Raw genomic sequence first — 26302 nt, 5'->3', positions numbered from 1 at the left:
ACGACCGCAGAGATCGAACCCTGAACAGTTAAGGCCCGTATGGACTCATCATTTAAGCTTGATATAGATCTAAATTTTGAACGTAATTAATTACTTGACATAAGGAAAGAATTTGATTAGATTCGCCACAGCCTCAGTCCTCAATGAGCAAAACGTCCAGCTTTCCTTAGAAGATCAAGAATGGCACCTTTGGTACAAAATAAATGAGACCCCTTCACTTTCACTCAGATTATTATCTGTACAGCAGGCACTTTTTGGTCCTCATTCCTTGAAGATTCAAGTCATAACAACCAAAAGCGATCCCCGCGACACTTTAACTTAGTGATTTTTGTATGCCTTGTCGTATGGATCATTTCAACAATTGAAAGTTCCGTTCTTAATAACGATTAATTCTTAATTCGATTACAGGCATTGTAACCATACAAGTGTCCGAAATCACGGTCTATAGTGACGAGGATGTTACATGTACGAAAATTAACAAATAACAAGACTACCGTTTATAATTACTTACATGTATATCGTTACTTTTCACTATTCTAGCTCTAAAATTATATGATACATGAACCTTAATTACTAACATAAGCGATTTGAAAAGGTCATAACCGGACAGCGCCCACTTTAACAAATCATGGGTATTATAGTATAGGGGAGAGAAATCCATTTCAAATATGTGAAGTTTTTTTGGTAATTACTCATTTCTTGAACGGACGTTTTTACTTTACTTATAGTCAAGTACTTTATATTACTCCCTGACTGAGTGTCGAATAGACAAAATTGGCCGTTCTACAGTAACAGAGAATAGTTATAAGAAGATTTCTTGCTACTTTACATGAATTAGGATTTTAATCAATGCATCTATAGATATATGACAAATATTTCTAAATTGTGACTGTCAGTATTTTCATATATTCAAAAATGTTATCTTGGAATAAAATAGAATAATATTTTATTGTCAATTTGACGCCCATAAATGCGAAGAATACAAAACAAATATCAAAACAAACAGAATGGCTTTGGCTGACATTTACATCCAGGTGGGTTTGTTGTCGCTGACGTATTCACCATACCTATTCTCGTAGTAGATCACACATGACATTTTGTTATAAGATGTTTTAATTGTAAAAGGACAATGATCCAGCAATAGTTCTTATATATCATGTGCTGTCAACTACTAGGCGACTCCCAATAAAATATATCACCTCTTATCATAAAGCAAATATAGACAAATTTTCTTAAAAATGAATTCGTCTTCACAGGATATCAACAAAACATATTTTTCATTTGATTTTTTTTAATATTTTTTATTTATTTTGCATAGTGTTTTGATCTTTCGGTTGTTGAAGTAAGAATTAGATGTTTATATGCTCAAATGAATGGAATGTATTGGGGAGCAGGGGTTGAGATAATTCTTTAATCTTCATGGGTTAATTCCGATTCAGAAGTTTTTTTTTTATTTAAATTTGTAAAATAATTTGATCATGTAATTTCACACTAATTTTGCAAAATGTTCCCCCCAAAAAACATGGACTTATATTCCTAATAGTATCATATAGCCTCTGAATTAAAGCAATATCTAACCTCTGAATCCAACCCTTTGTATCCTCCACCGAGTCCAGGATAGCGGTATTTCGGTTTTATCATATTAGACATTAAACAGAACCAAAATGGAAAAAAAAATCAACGATATCTTTATTGAGAAGCTGTGTGGTGTATGAAAACAGTGTATAATCGTAAGGACTTTCTCTTTTCATTGTGTGTGAGTGTGTGTTTTGTGTTTTGTTTTTATATTTTTTCCTTATTTAGAATAGAGAGGTTTTTTAACCAATGGACAATTGTATGAATACAAAAAATGTATTAACATATTAACTTGTTAATAATGGTTACTCTAATGGATAATTCAGAAAAAAAAATCATCGTCAGGCAGTATTTGGGTTCGTTAAAAAAAATTAACAAATGCTGTCTTTTTGGCAAAATATACGAGACATGAAGAATTAAAAAATAAAACATAAAATCAGCCTATTTTTTAATCAGAGTTACCCTTGTAGTTTTAAAACGACTGATTTTTTAAATTGATTTGCTTTAAAACAGGCCCCATGATTACACCCTGATTCTTCTCACAGGGTCAGTTCACTAATACGTGTCATGTTTATAGTGTAACTTGACCGGCCCAAAAATGGATCATAAATATAAATTTAACTTCAGATCTGTATTTATTAATATCTAAAAAATTATCAAGTTAGCAAGTATGTCCACAGCATGGCAAAACTCCTCCTGAGTCTATCTTTTCTTTCAGATTTGACCTTAAAGTACAAAGTGTGAATAGTACAAATTCGCCAAATAAAGGAGTAATCAAGCGAACCAAGGTTATAGGAATAGCAATAGCGGACTTAAATACTGTGATCAGAGAAATAATTGGTACTAATAAGTATACACTTAGATATGCACGATAAAGTAAGGATAGTACATTATAGGCGAGTACCGAACAAGGGATTTCGAGGTTTTTAATGCACCTACCTAACACACGGCTGTGTTATATATCTTTGGAAAGGTCTTTAATCGTACTTTCAGAATTGCTTGGTCGTAAAAATGGGAATTGGTCACAATATTTTTAAAACTGCAAAAACAGCAAAAAATGGGTATTTCAAAAATAATGTAACATAAATAAAAACGTCGTTTAAAAATAAACCATATTTCAAAACTATATCAAAATTGTTTTTTAATCAATTTAAATCTTAGCTTTATTCATTTTTAAATTTACCTTCTAGAAGTTCTAAGAAATTAGGAAAAAAACATAATTTAAAAAAAAAATGGGGGGGGGGGGTTCCATATTAAACGACCGACAATTCTTTCTTAAAAATATGAAAGAAACTTATGTTTATCTATTTTTGTAAACCTAAGATGGTGGTTGGTTCGCCCCTACGTCTTGTTGCCTAGGTAACGCCTCCGTTTTTTTCCGATTTACTTCAAACTTCAGTGAATGATTAGTAACAATAAGATCTTAGACGTTGTCACATACATCGGTCAATTTTCAATATTTTATTTTGGTACATACATGTAAAGGATTGAATATACTAAAGTGTATTAATGTTTGCGCGTTGGGTATTGTGAGCGTGCTCTCTAATTTTTTTTAAATTGTTCCTCTTTTAGTTAGACAAACATACAGCTACGGGTATCTTAATCGGAAGCTAATCCAACGCAAGAAAAAAGGGGCGAGGGCCACTGGAAACCTCAGTAGGCAGAATAAAGCATGTCGTGTAAGACGACAGGGTCCATTAGAGGCCTGAGGGGCGTATTTTATTAGAGACAGAAAAGTAAGGCAACAATGAGAATAATGAACGCAAATGAAAACCATATATCTTTTCACTCTTCATTATTAATTAGCAAAACTTTTAATGCTTCAAGAAGTTAGATGCTAATTAATAATGCCCATTCTTAAAATTTCTTCATTTTTTTAAAAATTTTGGTGATTGTCCAATGTGAGAGAACGGCTCACTAAACTGTCAAATGTGGTATGAGGCATGCCAAACACTTCAGGTATTTCAAGACATTTTTGTTACCTAATACAACCCCAAAAGGAGTAGATCCACTCGGCTATATGTCTTACACAATAGTATGAAACTTCGTACGGCACAGTTAGATTGTTTTCCCTGAGAGCATTTAGTAAACACCGGTGACTGCATATAAATCTGTATCTACAACAGATATCAAAGACTCCCACTGTGATAGATGGAATCTGGAGGTAAATATAAATAAAACTAAGATAATGATTTTAACAAATCTGGTAGAATTCTTCAAAATGTTCCTTTATTTTATGATAACTAAGTTTTAAGTCATGTGAATCAATACAAATACCTTGGTATAATACTTAAGCCCTCTGGTTCTTTTAATGAAGCTATTATTTTTTTTTAAAAAAAGCAGGAATGGCAATTTTTTGTATTCGTAAGACTCTTTATTCTGACAAAAATAATATTAATTTGCATTTGAAATTGTTTGACACTTGTGTGAAACCAATATTGTTATATCATAGCGAAATTTGGGCATTGCCTCAATTATTGAAGGGAAATAATATGGATGAGTTTGAGTGTAATTTTGATAAAATTGTTCCCAACAGAATTCATCTGAAAAGTATGTTCTTGGTGTTCATAAATCTGCCTCCAATTTGGCAGTCCTTGGTGATCTTGGATTACTCCCCTTGTCTATTATAACAATTAAATTTAGTATTGAATATTGGCTACATGTTTTGAAGGAAAATCATAACAATTTGATTTCTAAGGCACATAAGGTTAATGTGTCAATGAAGGGTAGTCTTCTTAATAAAATTAAATGTATATTGTATAAAATTGGATTTGGTCATATATGGGAAAATCAGGGACCTTTTCCTAACAAGAGAGCTTTAATTGCTATTCAAGACAAGTTACAAGACAGATATTGCAAATTTTGGCATTCACTTTTGTTTAATGATGATAGAGCTGTGGGAGGGAACATGTTAAGGACTTATCGTAAATTTAAAAGCGACTTTAAGATGGAGTAATATTTATACACAGATGTTGACAAGCAGAATTTATCTAACTATACCCGCATTCCTATAAGTAATTGTAATCTTAACATTGAAAAGGGTCGCCATGTAAATTTACCCGTTGAAAAAAAGGATATGTCATTTATGTCATGAAGTTATTGAAGATGAATTTCATTTTATAATGAAATGTGTAAAATCAACAAAGGAACGGGATGAACTCCTTGAAAATATTTTAGATATCTTTATTGTCTGAAGAAGATCAATTTATTTTTTTATTGACTAGTCAGGATTTAGATGTTTCTAAAGCTATAATCTCTGGTGTAAACAGAAGGTATACTGTCAATCAAGAATATAAACAAAACATTTAACCATCGTAATTATGTTGCATGATTTTGTGTTTACAGTTTATCATAGTAGTGCTAAAATGGTCCACGATATATAACTCAGTTCCTCAGCTGGGATATTACAACACATATTTTATATTACATTGATATTGCAAGACATATTTTTTTTGCATTGATATCGATTGTACCTGTACTTGTTTATGTATGTATGTATGTTTCTTTGATAATTGATGATAGATCAATGTTTGGTCTTTATTCCAATAAAATTTACTTACTTGCACGTGAAAGGGGGTATAAAAGCGGGTCATAACTTTCATATTTTTTAGTTGTTCAATACATTCTTTGACATTGTTTTTAATAATATTAGTTTGAAAGTTTTAGTGTTATTCACCAATGCACTATTTACAATACCTTTGTCAACATTTTTCTATTACATGAAAGAGGTAGTACCACGCGGTACCCCTCTTCATGCCAATAGGAAGTGTTTAAAACAATTCTAAGACCGGGATATCTAAGTTTACTCTTTGAAGAAAGTTGAGTAGATATTCATGACTTACGGACCAACATTTTGTCAACATTTATCTCCCTTTGGAGCAGGTATCTATTCGGAACACGTAAGTTCTCCATCCGATATCGACGATAATTTAGAAAATCTCGAAAGTCAAAAGGGAATATCTCGTTCTACTGACCCTGCTATAAATTTTCTTTACCCGGGATACAAATGAAAATCATCCTTATGTATTCTACCAACAAAATGAAACACCCTGTAAATTTTAGAAACACCGTTGTGTTTGTCTGCTGGGGATTCCATTTTCATTCGAGTTATCTTTTTTTTCTGCACCCGAATCCGAACATCGATTAGAGATTTCGAAATTATACCTGCTCTTACGGGAGGTAACTCTGCAAAAACGGGATAAAATCTGGCTGTATTTCGAGCTCCGCAAGAAGGGACTATTAACAAATGTTTGAGTTTCATAAAACATTTCAAATTGAGATTTTCCTCAAACCCTTCTTCAACTCCAATTTGGACCACTCAGATCACTGGAAATTAAAGATCTGATGAAATCACAAGACTTGAGGAAATTCTCAACTTGAGATTTGTTTATGAAAACCAAGCCCGATGTTGTTAACTTCATTTAATATTTCATATGTACTACTAAGAGAGGTCCTAGATTTAAAAAAACGCAATTTTGGTTTGTTAAACACTTTAGTCCATCGGACACCTTCAAGTGAAGTATTTAGGCCATGCCAATTTGAAATACTCGGCAATTTCCACTTTAGTCTAACGAGCAAAGTTGGAAGAGTCAGAAACCATGTCGATTGGGGTGTTGAATCGATGGTTATTAGCGTACTATATCGATGATTAGGCAAGTGTTTAGTTTTACTATTCTAAAAGTGCGTAGCTCACGCAGATTCTTTATTTTGCACCTGTTGTAAAAAGCAATAAAAATATTTAAGGGACTCTCCATGATTGGACCGACAAAAAAAGTAGCGGGGAGGGTGGGTGGGCAGGAAAAAAAACACTGTATGTTCGATGCACTTCTATATACCCCAGTCGGCATAAAAAGTCACTCCCTTTGTATGCTAAATACTCTTTTATAACCCAATCTGGACATATGAAGTTGCCCTAACACGTTCATACTCCAGTCGGCATGTAAAATAACGCCCGGAGTCTGTATTAACATCCCTTACTGTGTATTCAGTATGCTATATTTTGAACAGTCTGGATGTATTATCAAACCCTGGTCTTTTTATAGACGGATTTTTATACTACAGTCTGCATATTAAAAAAACAACATTCCCTGCGTATTATCAACTTAATCTCAGCTTCTCATTCTTTCATTCTTTTGATTGTTTTATTTAAGTTTCTTGTAAGAGTAATCAGGGAACCAAGATTCCAGCTGGAAAAAAATGTACTCCAATGACAAAACCAGACATGGAAAACAGACAAGCACAACAAAGGACATACAATAACCAAAATAATACATACAAAATAACAAAAGCAAATGAGAAACTCGGACTCCACTAAAAACTGGAAGCATGGACAAAGTGTACCGGTAGGGTAAGCGTCCTCTGCTTTTCTAGAAATACCCGCAGAGTTGCTTATAAAAATCAAGTCCGGGGTAGACGAACGAGTAAAAGAATACGGACACGATGAACAAATCAGTTTTCATGGTGCAGATTGATACACCGTAACGACCCACGAGTTCATGATGATGACCATTAAACTTCTATAGTGATGACTTTAATCTTGTAGCAACAAAACCTTGTTCCAGAAGCCTATTTGAAAGAAGTCTAGCGCGATACAAAAAGTCTGTGTAGTTACCGCAAGCTCTTGCATAACATACGAGGTGTGATATGAAAACTCCATACGCAGGTGCTGAAGGGATGTAAATCATTTGGTTACACCTATTCTGACTTATTCCATAACATGTCCAAATGGTTTATTTAGGAACCGTTCAATATATTTATCAGATTGCTGGGCTAGTGCAAATGTATTCAAGGCACATAGATTTTAAAGCGTCCTGTTACAACTGGGCATACAGATTTTTTTTATAATTGTGCAAGGCAGGAACTTTTTTTCACGTCAAATAGTTTAAAAAGAAAAACACAAAAATCAACAAAAAATATAGGAAAAGGTATTATGCAATTAAAGAAGGTATGGTAACTTATCAAACTAGCATGTACTGCAGTTTTTCAATATATTTTAGGTAGGTATACCTGTCTGGTACAAAAACTGTTTCAACAATTTTAAAAATTAAAATTGATGGTACATGAATCTTTTCAATGAAACATGTAAAAACAGCAACAAAGAACTTTAACTGTAGAATAACATCAAATAAACTAAAAACTTCTGTCAATCATTATGCATACTGACATTTCACATAGAACAAAACAAAGTTGACAACAAGTAATAATAAAATACAATAAGCGGTGGTATGTAAAATTATAATTAATTGAAATTATAAAAGGAGCAAATGTACATGTGACAAAAAACACACACACAACCTTGTAAATTACTAATTATCATGAAACAGGTCTGTTTATGTCATCTTGATAATGACTGAATGGTCTTTAAAAGTCGTACAAGTGTAAACTATCGTGCTAGGCATTTTTTTCTGCTTCGACAGTCAACTGAGCTTGTAGTTTTTTTTCTGCTGATGGATCTGCTGGGTAGACATTATAAAGAGGTTAAAGAATAATACCAGCCTAATATTTGATAAATATTGAACGGTTTCTTATTTTAAGGTAGAAGCATATCCTATACTCAAGCTGGCGTACAATAAAAATTAATACACACCAGTCTGGTTTATATATAACGAACTCGGTAACAAAACGATGTCTTAAAACGAATTTTATTATAATATAATGTTCAGACAAGGATTTCTTAAAAATTCAGTGTAAAAATATCTGAACATATTGTTAGTGCTTAGAAAACGGTATATTGAAGCGTACTATAGACCATAACGCATATTCTTATCTTTTGTGAATCCTGTAAATGCTATTTTATCTTGCTAATGAATTAAATTCAAATGTAACTCTTATTCTGTGATGCTTTCATTATCAACACTTACTTGATATATTATATTACAGCATTGTGGGTCATATGTGTATACAGATAAAAATTTTGTTATACTGCAGGTCATTGCAAGACTGTTTACATAGTGTGGGGCTAAAGTGGGATTAATTATAAGTATCTATGGAATAATTAGATAATTATAATTAATAATTTTAGTTGAAAAAGATGCCAAAAAAAAAAAAAAAAATACAAAATGGGCATCATATACACAGGCAAATGTGCTACACATGAGAATCATATGGTTTGCATCATATGATTATCATATAAATCGAGCACCATATGATAATCATATATTTCGGTATACATATGATTATCGCATGATTATCATATGATAATCGTGTCTTTCACAAACATATGATTGTCATATGTTTTTAAGCCAAAATTACCATATGAAAATCATATGACTATCATATGTTAAATATCATATGATTATCATATGTGGCACATTTGGCTGTGTACATGGTTTAATATCCATTCTCCTTTAATTACATGTACGTCATACTGTCATACCCGTATGTCACCCAATTTAGGTCCATGTATTATCTTTCTTCTATCATTTCTATGATGGTTTCTGAAAAGAGGAAACGTCCTCCAAATTTTAGGATAGAAATTCATGGAAATGATGAAGTGAAAAATCAAATTCAAGAAAAACTGCGAAAAGTCAAAGGTGAATTGACAGCCATTCTGAATAAGCCAGTAAATAATGCTAATATTATTACTAGTCCTAATTTTTTGGATAAAACAGCATGATGGGAAACATTCTGTACATGAAAAACAAAGTTTTCCTTCTATGCATGTTCAAGTGATGCGAAAAGGTGTTAATCAGAAATTATTTGTTACAGCAGAACAATCCTTAGTCACATATGCAGAAATATTTGAAGCCCATATCAGTGTGTGTAGAGGAAAATTGAAAATAATCAAAAGAACAATCAAAGGACATGTAGTTACAATCTTGTTCAACAATTGAAAAGTCAAACTCCATCTATGATCTTCATCTCCATATCTGTCAAATGATGAGTATTTAGTGAGCCACCGTATTTGTCATGGATTATTCAGCAGTGGCCTTCTTCCTGACCATTACACCCGCTTTGTTAATGCAGCTGGAATAGGATGTATTACTAAACAAAGACGAGCCAATTTTTTAAACAATATAAAGACCATGCATTATGAAACGTTATGAGTGATGATCGACATGGCTGGCGCAAAAAATGCAAAGGATACTTCTGTCGTGGCTCTCGGTGAAAAAAAAACCATGAAGTAATGGACTGCATTCATATAACTAAAACTTATGACAAAGTTACTCAACGACATGAACGTATAGGGACTGAGATGATTTATGACCATTTAGATGAAAAGGATGTGTCCATCAGAACTCATTCACGATAGAAATTTATCAATAAATAAATTTGTGAGGAATACAAATTTTACAATAAATCAAAATGACTTATGGCATGCTGTCAACACTGTAAAAAAGGCAGTTGATAAAATTTCAAATGGAACAAACTGTTCTGAAGGAATAGCAACCCACATTAACTGGGCTGTTCGCCATTGCAAGTCTGTGGTCCTTTTCACAAAAAAATCGTAAGAGTAAAATTAGTCATAAGTTATGACGTCACAATACTTTTATTTACTATGACGTCACAACTTACGACTAATATTACACTTACGATTTTTTGTGAAAAGGACGACTGATCCCCAGATCCTCAAACGTTATTTGAAGAACATAACAGAACACTACTCCAATAATCACTCAAGTTGCCACGATTCATCTCGCTGTCAGACAGACAATAACTATGAGCCTTCCAGGATTGTGATTACAAATCCTAAAGCAAAAAAGATGTTAGATTCTGTAATTCGCAGTTCCACCATATATCAGCATCCCGAAGAATACGTTTTGGCTAAAGACAGATTTCGTGTATAAAGCTTTAACAATGTTATGAACATATTCATGACAAAAGAATTTGTTTTGGAAATGACCAATATAATTTCCGTTCAAATCTTGCCGCTTGCCATTAGAATGAAAATGTAGATTGAAATTACACTTCAGTTTGGAAATCAAGTAATCCAAATGCACCACACTTCACAAAAAGGAAAGAAAAATTATAAAAAATTAACATATATTTACAGGCTCAATATCTGAAACAGACATATTGCAAGCTTGTTCTTAATCTCAATTATAGATGTTTTCATTTATTTTATTAAACATAATTTTTCAATGGAACAAATTTTCTATTGTTTAATCACTAAGTCCACCAGTTCCACCAACTTTAAATGATGAGATTCAAGAAGAATAAAAACCCTTTGAATAATCTTCACGCTCTGGAATAGAAATACTATAGCCCAATGAAACTACCAGTAGCAGGTCTCCAGAGGGCGTTTTAATCTTGTCTTGACTACGTGTACTTTGACCTTGTTCAAGATCCTGGACTCAAAACGGCGTGTAGAACGTATGCAAGGAATGCACAATGTGAAATACAAAACAGAATACCAAAATAAATTAAAACGAAGTGTAGGAGAAAAAAAAACTGCTAGTAGTTTTACCATATCAAGCATATGTTGTAACAAGCGCAAACTAAATCTCCTCCGAAAACGTAACAACCGGTACCAGATTTACAATGCATCCTTTCCTTAACTTAAAATATCAACCTGCTTTCAGGGATAAAAATGTTGCAAGTTAAGGCATACGCACTATTCATCAATAAATCCGTGAAGCTCTTTCCTGTGAAGTGACTCATTTACGTAATGAAAAAAAGAATTTAGAAGTAAGAAATGTAGAGGAAATAAAAGCTTTAAATACACCTCTGCACAGGAGATTGGCTCAAACCTCAATGTATTGCATTTCTAATGATACTGATTCTAGGACTTTACACAATGATTTCAGCTGTTTATAACAAGCTTTGCTTAAACCTCCAAAGAAAAACCGAGGTATGGACAATTTTCGGATATTGGGACACAATTTAGCAATCGATAGCACTGTATCAAACTTTGCATTGCACTTCTCACTTTCAATATATAAACGAGTAAGGGGAGAAGAATGTTGCATGTTTATTTTTCCCACGTTTTCTTGCATTCTTTTCCTTGCTGAGCGGATTACACTTGATTCCCACGAGGTATCTCCCACTTCCGGCTCCGTTCCTAACTCTGGTATGTCAAGCACTCGAGCAGATCCATCTAAAATAAGCTTTTTTAGTTGTTTCGCTTCTAGAATCATGGTCAAAACTCCAAACAATGTGATCGCTTTTGAATGCCATAGCTCAACAACTGTTAATAATTTGCAGCACCTCGCAATTTCGACCAAAGCTATATCAGACATTAGAGGACAATCGTACAAAGTGAGCTCTCTGAGTTGGACACAGGCCTGAGCAAATGAAACCATATCAGAGTCTGTGATATCAACGGCTTGTCGGTATTTGAATTTCCGTAGTTCTCGACAGCTCTTCCATATATAACACAATCCTTCGCTACCCAAAGGATCCGAATAATAATATTCTATAGCTATCTCATGTAATTCGGGACAAAACTGTGTCAAATGCATAATGCCCTGTGACGTCACTTCATTACACTGGTAGATAGTAAAACTTGTGAGATTCTGTGATCGTTTACCAAGATTAAGCAAAAAATTGTTGTCTATTTCATTGCAAGAAGCCAGCTTGACTTTTTCAAGTAAAAGTGGAGTAAAAGCTGGCTCAAACACGTCATTTGAAAGACCCGCAGGAGCAGAAAATGAAAACATCTTCAACATTCTACAATATTTGAAAACGTAGTGTAGCGTAAGTGATTCCATTTTGTCATACGTAAAAAGTGAAAGCTCTGTCAAATCTGGCTGAGATGTTAAAATATGCCTGACGCTCTCGTCAAAGTACTTCACTTCTCTTCGATAGTGTCTACAGTTGAATAGTGTAAGCTTTTTCAACCGTAAAGCCGACAAACAGCGAAAAAAACTTGCGTCTGCTCCGACGAAATCAAGTATTAGTAAATGAATATCATCTAACATAGGAAAGGCTCTAATTATATTTTTGCACAAAATCCTAGCGTTCATTGATTTTCCATTGATGTGAATTTTGAAGCTCTTCAACCTTTCAAACTCTAATTCGGGATTTGTTTCAATTATATCTTTGAATTGATATTCATCCAAATTTAATTCCTGTATATGACTATGAGTGTGAGGTATCAGTGATAAGAACTCTGGAAAATCAGCCTTTTTTTCCTGATAATCAGATGAATTGTCATAATAGGTAAACGAAACATATCTCCACAACTTTGGTGCTAACCATATGTCTTCCCTCCACGAAGGGTGACTACTTACTTTGTAAAGTTTTTGTTTATCGGTTTGAGGCAAGTAAGAAAATATCTCAATCAATAAATCCGGCAGAAGGGGACATAACTCCATGATAAGAAAAGAAGACCGATAAATATACCTCAGCTGTTACAAGGAAGATTTAAAACTTTAGTGAAAAATATGATTAACATTTTTAGTTTCGCTGGTAATTGTTTTAAAACCGTATATTTTAAGAGTTTTAAATACGTGCTAATTTTAAGACCCAAAGTGACCAAGTATCTTTTACACCTCCACAATATCATTGTTTCTTTTTGATGAAAACAGCTACAGCATTGAAATGCTTAAACCATGAAAGACGTATAGGGTTACACGAGTGTTGCTGCGTTACCATTTACCTGAAAGAGAATATAATAAATAAAGTAATGGTAGTTTCTACATTTTACATAGTGTCGGCATCAGAGCTATTCAAAATCAAAACCACCAATAAAACAATCATATGGACTTTGTTGAGCTGAGCTTGACTCAAGAGACGAAGGGTACTTAACGGACAGCGGTCGCATAACTGGAGGCTCTAGTAAGCCTGATTCACTCACCTGGAACAATTGTCCTTTTATAAACTTTCAACGGCAATAACAGGAATCGTAATAAACCTTGAACTCTAAGTGATTTTTAGGCCTTACAATATGGTTAATTTCAACAATCGATTTTTTTTGTCTTAAAAGTATAAGCAGTGCAGGATACTCCAACATTCATGATAACTTTCGTTAAAATTTGTCAAGTAGTATCAGAGAAGATGTTTGAAGTACGTTTACAGAAGCCGGCGACGGCCTATTGCCAGGTGAGCTTAAATGGTGATTTTTGGGGGTATGAAAATTGGCCTCTTTAGTCTCCAATGCACAATCCAAGTTCGAACGAACACCGTCAACAAAGGAAAGCTGTATCTATAGGCAACAAGCATAAACTATGTTGGTTGCCTACCCCCTAAAAATAGAAATATCTAAATCCTAAAATATCATTTCAATTTATTTTGACATTAAGTAGCCCGAGATAGAGATAAAAGGCGAGTATCCCCAAGAACCACTGAAGACCACAATTAAAAGAATTTATTATGGATATTTTTACAACAAACAGCAACAACTTCGTTCAAAAACAACACAAACAAAACAAAACAAAACAAAACAAAACAAAACAAAACAAAAAAAAAAACAACAAAAACCAGAAAAACAACAAAAACAAAAACAAAAACAATAGTTGTATGGTACATTTTAGTATGTACTTAAAAAAAGTCAGATCCTAATAAGTATTATCATGTACATTCGGGGCATGACGTCAGCATTTAATAAAGCTTGTTGATGAAAATACTAAAACTAAAAAAGTGTAATCGGGGCAACCAAGATTCTAGCTGAAATCGAAACAATGTAATCCAGGGACAAAGACAAGACAGGGAATCTGAATTATGTAACAAATAAACACCAGAGCCTAGAGGGAGAAATGAGCAAAACTTTCTCCTTTTTTGTGCTCACTTCGCCCATTTGTCTTTAACAGGGAGAAGTTTTTGTAATAGACAAACATATCAGATGTAATTGTAATTTTTTAAACAGAATTTAATTAAAACTTCTCCGCCCTTGTTATCGATGTTCAGATTGGGCTTAAAAAGACTAATGTTATAATTACTTACATCGACATGATTAGTTTTCACTATCCTGACTCTAAAATGCTGCAGCACATGTACCTACACTACTTATACTGTTTATATACGAGCTTAATAAGGTCATAACCGGACAGCGCCCACAAGGTCTCAGTATCGTACTAATTTTCCCATAGATTTCTATAGTGAAGTGCATATTTTTAGGATTTTTTAAAAAATATGTAAATTGATTCAATAAAACTTTCACTGTAGCATTTCTAAGGACATGTGAAAAAATAATTTCCCGCAAAGAAAATAGGATGAGTCTACGAAGATCGGACAGAAAAGTAGTCTCGAACTATAAATAGCCATTTTCCCTACTTTCACTTTTGTTTTGTACTCACCAAACCATCCTTTTCAGTGGAACATTTTTATGATATTATGTTATATTTTCTTTTAAAAAAGTTCTTCATCTTATAGTGTGATGTTTGCTCTATTTTATAAGTCATTGTTCATATCTTTTGACAAAATATTAGTTTGTAGAGAGGCAAAAAGAAAATGCACTATATTTTTATAGCATCCATGTTTTGATGTACACCTGCTCAGGGATATGCAATACGATACTGGTACCTATTACTAATAAACATTTCAATATAATCATAAAAGTTGTTGTTTTTCTGCTAGAGTATTCATTTTCATACTGAAAATTCAGAACATCATTGCCCTGCTATAAACATGAGTTTTCTATTAAAATTTTTATATAGGTACCCTATTCCAGGCATGAGACTAATATCTCAGTGTTAGCCAGAAAATATTACTTTTGATAAAAAGCTGCTGCATTAGTCAAACTAAGCAAATTTGTGGTTTATTCTGACATGGTAGATACATGAGCTGTACTATGAGTTCCAAATCATTATTTAATCCCCATTTGTGACTTCCATATATGGAAATATTAATATTTGAACCTCCGTTTTTGTCTTTAACTCAAGGGAGCCCCTTGTTTAAAGTAAAGTATAATGACTGGTACAACCAACTGTTTTAAACTATAGATATGGTCATTTCAATTATAATAAATCCAAAAAAAAAATTATACCAATATCATAGTTTTGAAAAAATATAGCTTTTCATATGCAGAAAATACAGATTTTAAGCCATTTTGGTACCCAAACAGATACAAAAGGACCTCAATATGACAGGAAAAGGACTTTTTCTTTAAAACAGATAGCTATGATGCAAGAAAAATAGTTTATTGGTATAAATATTATAATAACAACTGTCTGCTTTAGATACTTTTTGAAAAAATTCAGTTTTTATATGAAAAAACACCTTTATTTTTCTTGCCGCATTAGAATCTGTCCATTTGAACCACTAAAAAAAGTCCACTAAAAAATTGGCTGTTGACTTTTGTGACATTTCTGTGTTTAAATCAACCACACAGTTATATGGCAACTCATTTTAGCTATTTATTTGAAAGAAAAACAAAAAATAAAAAAAATATTCATTTTTTCATATATAAGAGGCAATGTATGGAAAATGACTATTTTCAAGTCCTAACCACATACTTAAAATGTGTTGTAACTTGAAAACTATCCTTTATGCAGGAGTATTACTTGCTTTAGGTTACATGAATATAGATATGCTCATCATAAACAGTCAAGATAATAATTCTATTGAACTGATATTATACAAATTCATGAAAACAAAATGCATTTCCAAATTTGGTAAAGATTAACCATAAATGCAAAAAACCAGAACTACCATAAAAAATCAGGTTCAAAAGTTGGCTAATTCATCTTAAAAGTGTTACCTGCATTGGGGTACTACTTTTTCAGCTGGTGAAGACCACTTGCTGAATATCCAACTTTACTTGAAAAACTGGCTTACTAGGTCTCAGTATCGTATTAATTTTCCCATAGATTTCTATAGTGAAGTGCATATTTTTAGGATTTTTTAAAAAATATGTAAATTGATTCAATAAAACTTTCACTTATGTAGCATTTCTAAGGACATGTGAAAAAATAATTTCCCTCAAAGAAAATAGGGTGAGTCCACGATGATCGGACAGAAAAGTAGTCTCGAACTATAAATAGCCATTTTCCCTACTTTCACTTTCGTTTTGTACTCACCAAACCAACCTTTTCAGTGGAACATTTTTATGATATTATGTTAGATTTTCTTTTAAAAAAGTTCTTCATCTTACAGTGTGATGTTTGCTCTATTTTATAAGTCATTGTTCATATCTTTTGACAAAATATTAGTTTGTAGAGAGGCAAAAAGAAAATGCACTATATTTTTATAGCATCCATGTTTTGATGTACACCTGCTCAGGGATATGCAATACGATACTGGTACCACAACAACAAATGGAGAGTAATTTGTGCAGGGGAATGAAGCGAAATAAAATACATCTGTTTGATAACCATTCGTCACACGAGATACATTCGGTTCCTTAGGGTTAAAACTTTTGATAATATGATGTAAGCATATAAATTGACTATAGAAGCTAGCACCAAGAGTTTCAACATTTTTCAACCCTCACTTTTAACCGGCTATGTCATTATAAGATTAAGCGGGTCCAATTTAGAATATGTATAAAGTCCGTAATGATAACAATTCTCCACGGATGGTGGGAATATTTTACACATAACATGTGACGTAAACGTAACTCTCAGAGTTTTTCAGAAACTCCAAATATGATTGCCTTCCCTATCTTAGAAAAGCTATGCTTCGATTACAACAATACATTCGTCCAAGACGGGTTAGGTTATTGAACAAGTGGAACGGCGAAGAGAGACACGTAAGTTAGACTGGTTCCCGATCACAATATTCAATATGATTCACATAAACAAATAAACGTGCGAGTGTATTGTTAGTAGTCCGGGAACCAGGATACACATAAGTAATTTTTCGATGAATATTTTACAGAGCAGAAAAACATTAAAGGAGTGCATAGGAAACGCCTGTAAATTTTCAGTGATGAGAAATAATTGTTTTTGTCACTGAACCAGATGAGTGGAAATTTCAGATTTTTTTTGCTGTGGAACTTCTATTTCATGGCTGTTTCTGCTGACTACCTAATCTGGTTCCCCGGCCAATATCATAAGCGACCCTAGGATACTTTTGATTGCCACTGGAAACAGGGAGCGGTGGGTAGGGTAGGGCAATTCAGCCTCCTGTGACGGAGGGCAAAGATTCCTACTCCGATAAAATACCACAGCAGGTTTTTTTAAAGTGCGAGGAACGTGACATCTTTCCCAACACGTTGCACCACTAAGGTTTGCGGTCAGGTTTTCCGTATTATGGCCTGATGACCCCAACATGTAACATGCCATGGGCATCCCAGTCCCCGGTCACGGTTCTGAGCACTATTTAATCGCCTTTCATGATAAGCAAGCTTAACGCTACTGCGGGCATACTCTTTTGACACCCGGACACGTGCGGGGCGCTTTAAAAAGACTGATTGATTGTTGAGGTTTAACGCCTGAGCAGCAATATTTCAGCTTTATTCGGACGATGAACATGAAATGGATGATATAATGAACATGAATTGATGATGATGAAATGAAAAATGGGATGGGACCCAAGGGTCAAGAAATTTTGATTGCCACAAGAAAATGGGAGGGATGGGTAGGGTTGGGCAATCGAATACAACAGCAGGGGTCTTTAACGTACGAGGAACGTGGCATCTTTCCCAACACGAAGCACCACTATGGTTTGCTGCCAGGTTTTCCGTTTTATAATTATAGCTTGACAACCCCAGCATGCAACACGCCAGGGGCACACCATTCCACCACTTGGGGCACACAACCTTGTCGCCCTGTGGGCAGAGCGCCCAGCCCCCGGCTAGGTCTTTGAGCACTTCTTTATCGCCTTTTACGACAAGCTTAGCGCTGCTGTAGGCCAATTGTTTTGACACCCGGACCTGCACGTGGCGCGCTTTAAAAAAGACTACCTTTTATAATTACTTACATGGACATGGTAACTCTTCACTATCCAGGCTCTTAAATGCAATGACACATGTACCTACATTACTTAGACCGTTTATATGCGATTTAAGAAGGTCATAACCAGGCAGCGCCAACAATAACAAATGGAGAGTAGTTTGTGAAGGGGAGTGAAGCGGAATAAACTACATTTGCTTGATAACCATTCGTCACTGTGAAAGACGTTCCTCTGTGACAGATTCTGTGGAGGGTTCAAGGGGTTGGCTTCCCTCCTTTTTATCAAAAATTTTGTCATTTTCATGTGTAAAATCGACAAAACTGGCAAATAATGTCCTAGTACCCCTTTTTTCTGAGGAATCCTGGCTGCCACCCTTCCTTTTCAGGGCGTCTGGATCCACCCTTGTTCCTTAAGGTTAAAACCTTTAATATGAATACTATATACATTCAGGTATATGTATCAACTAAATCTGGTAAAGACATCTACCCTATACTACATTTGGAGCTATCTAATTAAAAAAAAAACCCGTTCTATACCAAATCGCATGGACGATATTATACAAAAATACTAATCATATCTATAGATATTTCAAATTTGCGATGTTGTACACGTGTTTCAAGGTGTAAACTCTCATCAGTAGCATTTGAGGCAAATGAATAGAAAGATCTAAATCAAAAAAAATAATTTATACACTTAATTGTGTTGACTAACCAAGCTATCTTCTCAAAACTGATTTCTGAGGATCCTAATCCTAGCATCTTTCTCATTGTATTCATGCATCTGTTTTCTTTGCTTCCTAATTCATTTATATGTACTATTCATCAACAGTTTATCCGGTGTGCTACCTTGAAGGTGACACAAAAGACAGACTAATATTCTAGCATGTTTTATGCTAAACAGATACCTGTTATGCTTTAAAAATGCATAGTCTCGGGGAAGTGTTCTCACTTAAATAAAATGAAAATATCAGGTTGTCTGTTCGATTGATCAAGCGTGTAAAAAGTATAATTATACTTGAGATCAGCATGACTTGGTTATTGTAGTATAACAATAATTGGTTGAATGATGAATGCCACCAGTGTTGGCTTCAGAGATTTACACAAAGGGGAAAGGGCAATCCGAGACCCGGAAACTTTCCCTCCCGAGATATGTGAAGAAATATGCATCAAATACATCTTTGTTTATAACAAAGTACTTAGTATCGAATGATTGAATTTATTGTTTTTAACTTTATTAGTTTCAGACTATTTTTCAACATATAAATTGCAACATTTTTGAAAAAAAATCCCTTTCAAAAGGGGACCTGAGCGCATACACCCCTCGGATGCATCACCCTCCTCAGACAGGTGTAGGGTCGTATACAACCCTCTATATGTGTAAATGAATCCAAAATGCTATATCATACAGTGCAGGTACATGCAGTCCAGGCTGTTACACTAAAATAAAGGAATATATAAAAGAAGATTCGAATGCTTTAATTTGCTCATACCTGCCAAACTTTCACCCAAAAAAGACAAAATTTTCCAAACAATTGGGAGTTTCCAGACGTTGGAACTCCCTGTTGGAACTCTGGGTCATCTATTGGAAATACAATACCACACTCAGAATGCATCTCGGACGATATATTTACTTGGTGTGGTAATCTAAGTGAAAAAGTTGAAAACTGAGTCCCTATATGAATGGAAATATGAAGGCAACAAAGTTCAATTTTTGCTCAATTCTGAATTATTAGAAGATCTGACACAATCTATATGGGCTATTGATAATGGCAAAGTCGAATACGCACGTGAAACTATTCCCTACTTGTGGAGCTCGGGATACAGCCATATTTTATCCTGTTTTTGCAGAGTTACCTCCCGTAAGAGCAGGTATAATTTCGAAGTCTCTCTAATCGATGGTACGAGAACAAAATTAATTCCCCTTGGTACGAATATAGTTCCAACTTTGGTAGTAGGTACCTTCCACATTTTTTCATATTTTTACTGGAAACTTATTTGCTGAAGTTTTGCCTCTAATTGGTAGAAAATAGGTTAAAATTACAAGGGATTTTTTTTCATTAATCAATTCTGACTAAAAGTTGTGATTTGGTTCAGTGGAAGAATGTTAAAATTTAGGACTTTTAACTCAGTTCATTTGTCGTGTTTACCCCATCTTCGAATTATATGTATTAATTTCAGAAAATGACGGTAAAATTTTCTACAATATATATATAAAATTCTGTTTGTATATATCTTTAGGCCAGAGAAGTTTTATTCAGTTTGCGCCGGTGGAATTTTTTTAATCTGCTCAAATGTGTATATTGAAATGCACTTGAAAATTAATTGCGGTCTCGTGCCTGATAAGGGGGTTGCCAGGGTATCAGAAATTGTATTTGCTAGTATTTGCTGGGGGTAATTTGGTGTTTATTTTCAAGAATTCAGTAAATCTACATGAAATAATAAGATTTTGGCCCTTTATTCTCTATTTTCTGAAATTAAAATAAAAAATATGGTTTCTATGGGATTTTCCATTGAAATTGCACTTTTGCTAAGGTGCTAGGTATGAAATATAGACCAGTGGGGAAAATATTGTACAGCGTTGAGTTTTTCTCCTCTAACTATACACTAGGAACATCAAATCAACAAAAAACATACTTTATGAACAAGGTTTAGGCAGAAATCTGACAATTTAGTGTAATTTTTATGAACCCAGTCAATGAAATATGGCAAAATCAGGGGTTTTCACAGCCTTGTCTTAGGATCTATAAAATCACAGATATGTGTTTTATTGGTCTGAATCTTTTGTATTTGCTAGTAAATAATATAAATAATGTGAAAAAAACTAATATATTCATTCCATTGATATTCATGCATCTAATGTAAGTCACTACATGTATATACCTTGTGATGTCTCAAAAACACCTAATTTTAGAGTTCCGCATACACTATAAGGTGTCAAAAATGAAATTTTTTGTAGAAAAACTGGAAAAATACAGCTGACTGTCTGCTTATGTACCTGATAAACTTAGAACCCTACATTATCTTACATTTGTTTCAGACTTTTCATCATTCAAAACCCAAATAAAGGCTAACTTTTAATATCGGACACAATCGCACTTGAACAAGCTCTGTACAGGTCTGGTTTAAATTGATCTGGAGTGACAGTTTTAGCTTTGAAACCACTTCTTATTGTTTTCAATGAACATTAGATATGTGTAGACCACTTTATGTTTGACGTTGATCAATGTAAGTCATTGTCAGCATCATAAAATGAGTTTTTATATGTGTACCCCTACACATGGTCTAAAAGTGCATTGACCATGGCCGCATGTATAAAAACCCAATTTTTGGCCTTAAAGCAGCTGGAACTTGAGTAAACTGAACTTTATTGCATCAGATACACATAATATGATGCAACCAATGTAAAAAATCACAAAAATATTTCATTTAAAAAAAAAGATGTACATTTTAGAGGGGCCTTATTTCCTTCGACCATTGGACATGCAAGTCATGCAATGTACCACTGATACTAAATTTGCTATAACTTATATATTTTTCAACTAATCATGATGAAACTTTGTACTTGAAGTCAAAAAAGGTTCATCTTGACATGAGTGCAGTTTTTATTCAAATTGGGCACATTTATTGATCTAATAGGTACGAGAACACAATTAATTCCCCTTGGTACGAATATAGTTCCAACTTTGGTAGTAGGTACCTTCCACATTTTTTCATATTTTTACTGGAAACTTATTTGCTGAAGTTTTGCCTCTAATTGGTAGAAAATAGGTTAAAATTACAAGGGATTTTTTTTCATTAATCAATTCTGACTAAAAGTTGTGATTTGGTTCAGTGGAAGAATGTTAAAATTTAGGACTTTTAACTCAGTTCATTTGTCATGTTTACCCCATCTTCGAATTATATGTATTAATTTCAGAAAATGACGGTAAAATTTTCTACAATATATATATAAAATTCTGTTTGTATATATCTTTAGGCCAGAGAAGTTTTATTCAGTTTGCGCCGGTGGAATTTTTTTAATCTGCTCACATGTGTATATTGAAATGCACTTGAAAATTAATTGCGGTCTCGTGCCCGATGTTCGGATTCGGGTGCAGAAAAAAGAGGTAACTCGAATGAAAATGGAATCCCCAGCAGACAAACACAACGGTGTTTCTAAAATTTGCAGGGTGTTTCATTTTGTTGGTAGGTAACATAAGGATTATTTTCATTGGTATCCCGGGTAAAGAAAATTTATAGCAGGGTCAGTAGAACGAGAAATTCCCTTTTGACTTTCGGAATTTTCTAAAGTATCGTCGATATCGGATGGAAAACCTTACGTGTTCCAAATAGATACCTGCTCCACAGGGAGATAAATGTTGACAAAATGTTGGTCCACAAGTCGGGAATAACTGAGGTTATTGAAAAGATTAAGAAACGCAATAACCATATTAAGATTGCCGATGGTAGTGAAGGGGGATGGGAAACTGTGGGGCAATATGAGAGCAATCCAGTCGCTAGCGATTCCGACGATGAAAGTAAGATTAACAAAACAGAAAACAGAGCTTTACGCAAACGTAATTCAAAGGGTAAAAAGGCTGCTGCTAAGCCGAATAATACAGGTCAAAATGCTTCTTCTCAATTTATTGCTACTTTTCCAGTCAAAAATCAGCCCTTTCGTGAACCTGCCTTGTACCATGGACAACCCATGCCCAGCAGGAGCGGACATCAGCGTAGAGGTCAGCAACAAGGAGCATGCTATGGATGTGGATCCATTCAACACTGGGAATATCAGTGTCAATTCAACCCAAGACCAGTCATGCCAAAACCACAATAAGACGGAATTCATACAAGATAAGTATAGTTTAATTACAACAGATTTTGATACGAAAACTGAGCAATTTAATAACTATTCCGATAATCTTACTCGTGATTATTATAAATATGAACAAGGCCAGGGTAATATTATTGTTAAGGATAGATTGAAAATGGGAAAGTATTGGATGATATGATTTTATATTGGACACTATTTTAAACGGCTACAGAATTCCCTTTTACAGTACCCCACCGTCCCTTTGTTTAAAAAACAATCGATCGGCGATCATCCTTAACGAGTTTGTTACCGAAGGTAGTCATGATCTTTTGGTTAGTGTATTAATTGAAGAATGTGACAATCAACCATACGTTGTTAATCCACTAACTGTTTCTGAATCGGACAGTAGAAAGAAACGTTTGATTTTAGGCCTTAGACACGTTAACAAAACATCTTTGGAAGACCAGTATTAAATTGGAAGATATTTGCATAGCGATGGAATTTATTACTAATAATTCTTTCTGTTTTAGTCTGATATTGTATCAGCCTATCACCACATAAACATTTATATTCCTCATACAGATTGTCTAGGTTTCTCATGGAAGAGTAATCAAGGGAACCAAGGTAACAATATAAAGTGGTGTAAATTATTAGTACTTCCATTTGGCGTAAGTTCTGCATGTTACATATTCAATAAGATAACCAGACCACTCATAAAAAATGGCGAGGTGAAGGGAAGCAGGTGTTAAAGTATCTAGATGATGGTTTAGGTACGCATACGGATGTTGAAGTATGCAGGGCTATGTCAGAACAAGTAAAGCAAGATTTGATTATGAGTGGTTTTGTTCCTAAAAACGAATAATCTAAATGGTCACCAGTTCAACATTTTACTTTTTTGGGATATTCTATTAACACAGACAAATGTATTATAAACCTGATGATAGAATCAAACAAGTTCTTACAACTATTGATAATATTAAGTTTTACATTACAATAATATCGTACAGTGCATTCCAGATCAGTTGCATCTTTGGTCGGACAAATAGTATCTATGGCCTACGTTATCGGGAATGTAGCTTATAACATGACCAAATATATAAGCATTGACATTTTAGGTAAAACCTCGTGGAACAGTTGTATCGATTTGACCGAAAATAGTTTACACCAAATCAATTTTTGGAAATGTAACTTAACGTTGGTTAACGTTGGTTAACTGTATGTAAACAATTTACTTCAGATTTATCAATTCAATCTATTGTTTATAGTGATGCGAGTGATACTGGATATGGTGGTTATATTGTAGAAACACCCAACGATATTGCACATGGTACATGGTCTGAATGGTAATCGAGTAAGAGTTCTACTTGGAAAGAATTCACCGCTGTTAAACATATTCTTGAGTCGATGATCAATATATTGCAAGATAAACACATTAAGGTACGAGATCACAATTAATTCCCCTTGACTTTTCGAATATAGTTCCTTTTTTTCAGTGTGTTTCTTCCTGATTTTTTTTCTTTGCTGCCATAAACTTTATTGCTTAGTATTTACTGCAGAAATGTAGGGCAAGGATCAAATTTACAAGGGAATTTTTTTCATTCTGTAATTTTATGTGGAAGTTGTGATTTGGTCCTATGAAAGTAGGTCAAAATTTAGGGCATTTGGCAGTGGTCACTTTTCATGTCTACGGGGTCTCCGGAGCAAAGTTGCTAAAAATAAAAAATGATGGTGAATTTTTCTGGCACTCTTATAGAAATCTGCTTTTATACACGTTTCCATATTCTTGAAGTTTTATTGAGTTTGAAGCGGTGGATTTTTTTATATGTCAAGATGGGTCTGTTGAAATTACGAAATTAATTGTGTTTCCTACCTTAAATGGTTTTCGGACAATCAGAATGTAGTAAGCATTGTCGCTAAAGGTAGCATGAAGCCTGAATTACAGGATATTGCATTGTGTATTTTTTAGAACTGTGTACATAATAACATTTCTATTCATGTGGAATGGGTCCCTAGAACTAATAACGACAAAGCTGATTATATCAGTCGACGATTACGACGATTGGGGTGTCGTTCATGGAATCTTTGATTATTTGGAATCTATATGGGGTCCGCATGAGATAGACTGGTTTGCAAATGATCATAATCACAAATTACCAGTATTTTATTCCTGTTACCGGACGGTCAACTCGATGTGCATCGATGCATTTACTATAGACTGGAACGGTGTAAATGGACGGTTTGTACCTCCTATTGGTTTAGTAGCGAGAGTATTACGCTATATGAAACAATGTATGGCACATGGAACAGTTATTTTTCCATTGTGGAAATCGGCAAATTATTGGCCAATTTTATGCCCTACTGGTGAAGGGTTTATTAAAGCCGTTGGGGTGTATTGATTTTCCAACTAACAAAGAAAAACTATACTATTGGTAAAGGTAACAAATCGGTATTTGGAAATATTGATCTGCCTTTTAGGGTATTGGCTGTAAAATGGAATTTGGTACTAACATATATGGATTCCTTTACAAGGTGATGGTTTCTTTAGCATATAATTACGGTACCCCTTTTCGATATAGTTTGTAGTGGTGGTGGGATATGTTCCTCATGTAGGCAGGGTTGGTAGTTATATTGTATAAAATGAACAGTATGTTAGTTATAATGACAGAGTATGACATTTTGAAGTTTTCATTTTTATGTTTTTTTGTAGTAATGTTATTTTGTTTTTACATATGTTTTTTCAGGCTTTCCAGAGTGATTTTTCGCAATTGCCCGCTTCTCTTGTGGAAAAAATTCACTACTTCCTGGATTATTGATGGAATGTAAATCGATCAATACAGTTCAAAATTATTATGATGGCTTTTTAAGATGGAAAAAATGGGCTTTGTCAAACGGAATTTCCACTGATTTATTTTACCGGCTAAACCAAATTTATGTTGCTTTATATTTAGCCGAAACTGCAAAAGACGGCTACGTGAAAGACACTTTGAAGAATAATCAAGTGAACCAGGGTTATAGCGGTAATCAAAAGAATGTAATGGAGGGACAATGAACAGACAAGGAAAACAAACAAACACAACAAAAACATGACTTAACTAAAATCAAACATACAAAGTAACAAAAGCAAATGAACAACTCGGACTCCACTAAAAACTGGGAGCATGGACCAGGTGCACCGGTAGAATAAGCATCCTCTGCTTTTCTAGAAACACCCGCCGAGTTGCTC

At 34.1% G+C, this 26302-nt stretch overlaps 1 protein-coding gene and 1 pseudogene across 1 annotated transcript; one reads left to right on the top strand and one right to left on the bottom strand.

The window, feature by feature from the left end:
• Positions 1 to 10543: 10543 nt before the first annotated feature.
• Positions 10544 to 18467, bottom strand: LOC148620509 (uncharacterized). Its single transcript, XM_088581421.1, has 2 exons — positions 18316 to 18467; positions 10544 to 13114 (listed from the first exon to the last, which is right to left on the bottom strand). Exon 2 carries the CDS (start codon positions 12828 to 12830, stop codon positions 11259 to 11261), a length of 1572 nt encoding a protein of 523 aa, XP_088437547.1. The 5' UTR covers positions 12831 to 13114; positions 18316 to 18467; the 3' UTR covers positions 10544 to 11258.
• A 5107-nt stretch (positions 18468 to 23574) lies between these two features.
• Positions 23575 to 25892, top strand: LOC148620508 (uncharacterized; annotated as a pseudogene).
• The last annotated feature ends 410 nt before the right edge of the window (positions 25893 to 26302 follow it).

Source organism: Perna viridis, chromosome 4 (genome assembly GCF_037379345.1).
Source record: "Perna viridis isolate PV_CMFRI_1.1 ecotype Kerala chromosome 4, ASM3737934v1, whole genome shotgun sequence".
In the NCBI taxonomy this organism is placed as follows: Eukaryota; Metazoa; Mollusca; class Bivalvia; order Mytilida; family Mytilidae; genus Perna; species Perna viridis.
This window is presented reverse-complemented; position numbering and strand designations above follow the sequence as displayed.